The following is a 6,897-nucleotide window of genomic DNA, read 5'->3' on the forward strand; positions in this document are numbered from 1 at the left end:
CTGATCAGACCTCTTGATCGTCTCCAGTCTCCCCGGTCTTGTAGGTATTTGAGCTCGCCTGGTCAATGAGTGTGTATCCTTTCTTTTCTTATTCCTCCTTTTCTTGATTTTGATTAATACTTATTGCATTGAATGTTATTCTTATCTTTATATGCTTGTGTTGCCTTAATCATTATTTATCATTGTAAAATAAATGTGATTGTTAAGTTTATACTGAGTGCATGTCATTATATCTTGAGATCTGAACCTAAAGTGAAACTACTGCATAGTCCATAATCCTTTTGATTACATATATATAATATGTATATATTATATACATGACTATTATGGAAGTTTTTTGCATGACTACATATGTATAACCTATACGGAATTGCTTGCCTTCTCAATGTAAGTGGGTGGGGAGGGAGGAAGGGAGAGAATTTGGAACTCAAAGTTTTAAAAATGAATGTTAAAAATCATTTTTACATGCAACTGGGAAATTAGACATACAGGCAATGGGGTATAGAAATCTATCCTGACCTACAGGAAAATAGAAAGGGAAGAGGATAAGAGAAGGGGTGATAGAAGGGATAGCAGATTTGGGGAAGGAGTATTCAGAATGCATGCCATCTTGGGGTGGGAGGAGGGGAGAGATGGGCAGAAAATTTGGAACTCAAAATTTTGTGGAAGTGAATGTTAAAAATTTTAAAAAAATTATTAAAATAAAAAAAGACACACCTGTTTCCCTTTTCCTGCTTCCCTTTCCCTGTGGTTAAAAGTACCCAACACACCTGCTTCCTCTTCCCTGTGGTTAACTGCCCACAAAGAAGGATACCTGACTCCTAGTTGAGTGCCCAAGACTTGTGTATAAAAGCAAGGCCCCGTTCTTCTCCAAGCTGCTAGTACCCCTAAGGACTAACACACCACTTTTGTGTCAATAAAGCCCTCTTGACTAGGAGAATATCTGTCCTTTGAATTCTTTCTGGATGACCTGATTCTTGAACCTCATCATTCTCTACTAATGCCTCTTTCAGAATTCTATGAAACTTAGGAAACAGTGGGGATGGAGAGCATCATGGCCACGACAGGGAATATTTGGGTCACCTTGGAAGAGTCACTTATTCCCTCTAGGTCTCTGTTAACTAAGCTATGAAGTAGGAATATCACCAACTCTGCTTATCTAATAGCTAACATTATATAGTGCCTTCTACGTGCCAGATGCTTTACAATTATCATTTGATCTTCACAACAACCCTAAGAGGTAGTTGCTATAACTTTGTTCTACAGATGAGGAAACTGAAAGTGAGCAAAATGACTTTGGCTCACTACAGGCTCCTGATTGGCTCCTTTCAGCAGAGGTTAAGTGACCTGTCCAGGGTCACATAGTGTCTGAGGCCAGGATTTTGAGAAAAATGATTACTTTATTACATTAATAATCAATTTTATATAAGTGACCCAAATATAAGGGACTCTTTTTTTCTCTTACTCATTCAAAGCCTCTCGAGGACATTTATGACCTTGCCCAAAAATTCACCCCAGAGCATCTTATTTTCATGGAATTCTTACTGTAACCCCACCATTGTTCTACTCTGGTATGACTGGTGGAGATGAGTCTCTTTGTTCAAGAACTCAAACAAATGTGATCAAAGTCACTACCCAGTCCCTCTTTAGAAAAGTCCACCTCTTATTATAATGTTAAGTTTCTCATTGTTAACCAATCAGGGTTGATTTCCAACCAGGCAAAGCCACCCCTCAAAATGTAGAGACTTCCAAGCTAGGTTGAAAGCAGAAGATTTATTAGGAGGAAATCACACACTAGTTCCAAAACCCCCACATCCAAATAAGCCCACAGCCCAGGAGAGGCAGGGGAGATTTATGCTTGAAAACTACAAAGGGGAGGTTCAGGGAGGGGTTGGGAAAAAGAATGGACAATCTTTCCCAGGAACAGGTGGACATAGAAGCAAGATGGTTTGCAGGAACAGCTGACCGCTAGGCTGGTTTGGGTCAGTTTGGGGGAGTGGGGGAAGCCACAATTCAGCAAGGCCAGCCAGCAACACCAACAAAGGCATCTGGGAGCAAGCCATATTTTGGCTCATTGCAGGCTGCTGATTGGCTCCTTTCAGCAAACAGGCTTCTTCTGTGTCCAGTGCATCTGCAGGGCTTTCCACAATTTTCACCCTAAGAGACACCCCCTTTTCCAAAGGTATTTAAACATTCAGCAGCCTCCAGGAGGGGAGGGAGGGGGTCTTTGGTTTCCACAAAAACCATTGACCTCAATTTATTATGTGTTAACCTAATTAATAAATTGCTTATTAATTACCCAGAAACATTCTCTCGGGTTTTTCATTTGTCCCAATTTGAACTAGGGTCTTTCTGAGTCCTGGCCCAGTCCTCTATCCACTGCATACCTATCTCACAGGGTTTTGCATCACACGTGAGACCATATTTGAAAATGTTTTGTAAAGTGCTATGCATATGGTAAGGAGGCTAATTAACCTAACCCTTGGCATCTGAGTCAACCTTTAAAGTGCCCAAGGGTGAAGATTAGCAATGATGGGTCGGGCGAGGGTGTCCTCTGATTTGGCCTGAACGCCAGGGGCTATGGCAATGTGAATTACCACAGACAGCTCAGCCTCCTCCTCCAGGCAGGATGCCCGTATTAGCTCGACCCTGCAAGGCCCGCCCAGATCCTCGCATAGCAAAGGAACGTCAAGCCAGCAGCCCCAAGGAGCTCCCCCTCCCTTCTCCACCTCCCCAGAAGGCCAACTCAAGTCCCCTAAATGGCTCCCACCCGACCCCGCCCTCTTCTTTTGGGCTCCGCCCCCTCCTTTCACGTGGTACTTTCTCCCACTCGAGAGATCCCATCCGCCTTTTAGAAACCTCGCGAGACTCCAAAATACTCTAGTCAAAGAAGGAGAGAGGAAAGGGGGAATGGGAGTGGGAAACCCAAGAAGGGGGCAGGCGATTGGTGCAAACACGGAGGTCTAATGCTTTAACCCTCCGGGGCCAGGCGCGCATGCGCGTTGTCACTCGCGCTTCGGGAGCCTGGCGCTCCTTCCATAGCTGGTGTGGCTGCTCCTCTGTGGGCGCTTCCTTCTTAGAGCTGCTTCTGGCGCGTGAAGAGCGGGCCGGCCCCGGCACCCGGGGAGGAAGGCGCTCCCTTCCCAAGGCGGTGAGTGCCGGGGGTGGGACAACTGGGAAGCTGAGATAGGGGTGTGCGTGTGTGTGTGTGTGTGTGTGTGTGTGTGTGTGTTTGATGTCTGTTGTGGTCTTTGTAGTGGGGGAGAGGGTGTGTGGGTGGTGTGTGTAGTATGTGTGTAGTTGTATGATCTTTGTGTGGTGTGTTGTGGCATATATGTGTATGTGGTGTGTATGTTTGTGGAATGTGTGGGTGTGGTTTGTGTATGTGGGTGTGGGTGTGTAGGTGGCAAACCAAATTGGACGAGGGCTGATGAATGAAGTATATAGATATAGCTATGTGTCTGTGTCTATAGTATCCATCTATCAGTCAGGGTTGGGAATTTGGGGGAGCTTGGTGGTCTTTGAGCCCAGAATGCCCGGGTTCTTGTCTCACACCCTCTGACGGGTGACGGGGTAGGGGAAGGGGTTCAGGACGGTGACTAGTTTTCTTAACACTTTGGGTCACCTCTGTATGGGGGAAGGTGATAGTCATTGTGAGGCTAAATGAAAATTATGGTAAGTATTTTGTAACCGTAAAAGCTACATATTTATAAGTATCTGCTACTCTGCCGTGATGAAGACTGGATTGGGCTGGGAGTCAGAGAGACTGACAAACCCTACTATTAAATATCTGTGTGATCTTTGGCAAGATTCTTCTAAGCATCAGTTGCCTTAACTGTAAAATGAGTGATTTGGCCTAGATCAGGGTTTCTTAATCTGGGATCCATGAACTTTTAAAAATATTTTCATAATTGTATATTAATGTAAGTGGCTTCCTCTGTAATCCTATGTATTTTATGTTATACACTTAAAAGTATTATTCTGAGAAAGGATTCATAGGCTTTGCCAGACTGCCAAAGAGGTCCCTACACCAAAAAAGGAAAAGGTTAAAAACATCCAGTCTAGATGAATCTGAGGTATCTTCTAGATCTAGCATTCCTAGATTATTTAGAAGAATGAAGAGGGCAAAGTCCATATGTGTGCCCCTTCCTCAGGTTCTCATCCTGGGGTACATGGGATCCAGTTTAGCTGACCCCTTTCCTCCCATCTATCCACAGGACACAGGATATGGCTGAGAATGGGGAGACATGGGGAGCCAGTGAGGCTGAACTGGACCCAGTGGAGTACACTCTTCGAAAGCGGCTTCCCCACCGTCTTCCCCGAAGACCAAATGACATCTATGTTAACATGAAGACTGACTTCAAGGCCCAGCTGGCTCGATGTCAAAAGCTTCTGGAGGGTGGGGGAGGGGGTCGGGGCCAGGGTGGCTGTCCTGAGATTTACATTCATGGCCTGGGCCTGGCCATTAATCGAGCCATCAACATTGCCCTGCAGTTGCAAGCCAGCAGCTTTGGGGCCTTACAAGTGGCTGCCAACACCTCCACTGTGGAGCTGGTGGATGAGCTGGAGCCTGAGACTAACACTAGGGAGCCACTGACCCGAACCCGAAATAACTCAGCCATCCATATTCGGGTCTTCCGTGTTACACCCAAGTAGCTGGAATGGAGTTCTCCTGCTTTCTCAGATGGATAGCCATATTTTCCTCTCTACATTTGAGCTGGGCCATGGTTCTCCTTTTCATTTTTCATACTCTGGGCATTCGGAGATCTCGGTTCCCTCCCCACCTTTCAGGCTCTTAGAGAGAAGTACTGTTGTGGGTTTTCCTGCTTTCTGCCACCAACCCTTGAGAAAAGCCATTGGTTCAGGCTCCTGAAATAAAAAAGACTGTGTGAGGGAGAAGTTTATGTTCTTTCTTGTTTGTGCCTAAGTAGTGAGTTTTTTCAGAAGCTGGAATATTCTGTAATTCTCTCTCTGACCTTCCTCCATCGCTGTGTTACTGTCTGTTACCCCACAGTCTTTCCACCTATAGGGTGCCACTGGAAGGGAATGGGATGTTTCATTTCTTGCCTGTGAAGCCCTCCTTCTGACTGACCCCACTCACTGGAGACTGTACTTTGCTTTGATGGAGCCATGTTTTCCCCCATTGCTTTCTCATTCTGCTTCATAAATCCTCAACAGATGATAAATGAATGAAAAAACATTGAGTAAGCTCTTATGATATACAGACCTCTGTGCTAAATGTGAGGGAGATAAAATAGAAAAGTGAGAGAATCTTATTCTCGAAGAGTTCATTCACATTCAAGAAGGAGATATAGGAGGGACCCATGTAGGAACTGTAGTACAGATGGAAAGGCCTACTGGTCCTTAAGGTGCAGCAGCATTACAGGTGATAAGGATGTACTCAACATGCCGGAGGCCTTTGTGTATCTTGGGGTATTAATGTACTAGTATTACCCATTGCTTGTTATTCCTTTTTTAAAATGATTGTGAACTAGAAAACCATGACTATTCCTATATGCAAGGACAGCCAGAAAATGAGGATTGTTATGAAACAATCTCCTATATATAGCTTGTTCTTTGTAAAAATATATATTAAATTTAACATGGGAGTACTAATACTTCCTGCTTGTCTGTGTCCACATCTGAGCCCTACTCTTCTGGTTTTCTTATTTTTCAGGTGTATCATTGACCATCTCTTCTTTCCTCTCTTTTGTTTTTCATCTATTTTCCCATTTTCCTCCCAATTCTTTCCTGCTTTTCTTTATAACAAAAGTATAGTCAAAACAAATTTGAGATCACATCTAGACAAGTATGTCTTTACCTATAGTCTATTTTCTTCACCAAGAAGTAGGTGAGGGTCATGCTTCATCAGTGTTCTGGAGTTGTGATTGATTATTGCATTGATAAAAAGTTCTTAATTCTGCTGAAGTCATTTTCCTTTCTAATGTTATAAGATAAAAATAATACTGGTTCTGCTCACTTTACTACATCAATTCAAGTTTTTCCAGGTTTCTTTTTATCCGTAGCTTTCATCATCTCTTATTGTGCAGATACCATAATTTGTTGTTATTACCCCACTTGAGGGACATCCCCGTAGTTTCTTTGGTAGAACAAAAACTGTTGCTATTAGTATGTTTGTATATATGAGTCCTTTTCTTTCTTTGATACCTTTTGGGTGTGCCTAGCCCTAGTGTATCTCTGTGTCAAAGAGTACACATGAATTTTATTTCCAAATAGCTTTCCAGAATGGATGGACCAACTAGTTTATCCATCTCATTTATTTTCTGGCATGTAATTGGGCAAAATAGTTTTTAATTCCTTTACTTTGGATATTGGCAGTTTGTTTTTCCTCTCTTTTCTTGGATATACTAGCTAATATTTTGTCTATTTTATTCATTTTTTCCCCCATAAAACCAAGCTCTAGTTTTATCATTTCAATTTTTTTGTTTTCTTTTTTATCTCTTTGATTTTCAGTATTTCTATTTTTTTGTGTGTGCCTCTTTATTGATCTCTCTTTCGTTAATGAAAGTGTTTGTTGATATCTATCTCCCCATAAGTATTACTTTGGCTGCATCCCAAAAGTTTTGTCTCATTGTCATTTTTTGGATGAAGTTATCTATTGTTTTTGTGATTTGTTCTTTGATCACCAATTCTTTAGAATTGTCTCCGTATAAGTTTAGCCTCTCCTCAAAGGCTCTTTATTGATTATAATTTTTATTTTATTATGGTCAGCAAATATTCTTAATAAGTTCTTTATTAATTCAGTAAATGGTGATCAGTAAATATTAATAATTCACTTTTCTGTATTTGCAGTTTTATGCCCTAATTTAATAACATGGACAATTAAAAAAATAGATGTCATGCACTTTGTATTCCCATTTAGTAATCAGCATAGAT

General features: G+C 42.3%; 1 protein-coding gene across 2 annotated transcripts; it reads left to right on the forward strand.

Moving 5' to 3' along the window:
* Nucleotides 1-2,904: 2,904 nt before the first annotated feature.
* POP7 (POP7 homolog, ribonuclease P/MRP subunit) lies at nt 2,905-4,899 on the forward strand. Of its 2 annotated transcripts, none has more exons than XM_027843874.1 (2): nt 2,905-3,151; nt 4,225-4,899. In XM_027843874.1, exons 1-2 carry the CDS (start codon nt 2,996-2,998, stop codon nt 4,654-4,656), a joined length of 588 nt encoding a protein of 195 aa, XP_027699675.1. In that variant the 5' UTR covers nt 2,905-2,995; the 3' UTR covers nt 4,657-4,899. The 2 variants fall into 2 exon arrangements, with proteins under 2 accessions (XP_027699675.1, XP_027699665.1); XM_027843864.1 differs by having other exon boundaries at nt 2,913-3,151; nt 4,218-4,899.
* The last annotated feature ends 1,998 nt before the right edge of the window (nt 4,900-6,897 follow it).

This window comes from Vombatus ursinus, unplaced genomic scaffold, assembly GCF_900497805.2.
Source record: "Vombatus ursinus unplaced genomic scaffold, bare-nosed wombat genome assembly UNPS02005197.1, whole genome shotgun sequence".
Lineage (NCBI taxonomy): Eukaryota > Metazoa > Chordata > Mammalia > Diprotodontia > Vombatidae > Vombatus > Vombatus ursinus.

Excerpts from the sequence above, each read along its gene's own strand:
- POP7 (XM_027843874.1), top strand. The coding sequence starts at position 2,996 with ATGCGCGTTGTCACTCGCGCTTCGGGAGCCTGGCGCTCCTTCCATAGC. Across the intron at positions 3,152-4,224 it reads GGCGCTCCCTTCCCAAGGCG|GATATGGCTGAGAATGGGGA; the intron begins GTGAGTGCCGGG and ends CACAGGACACAG.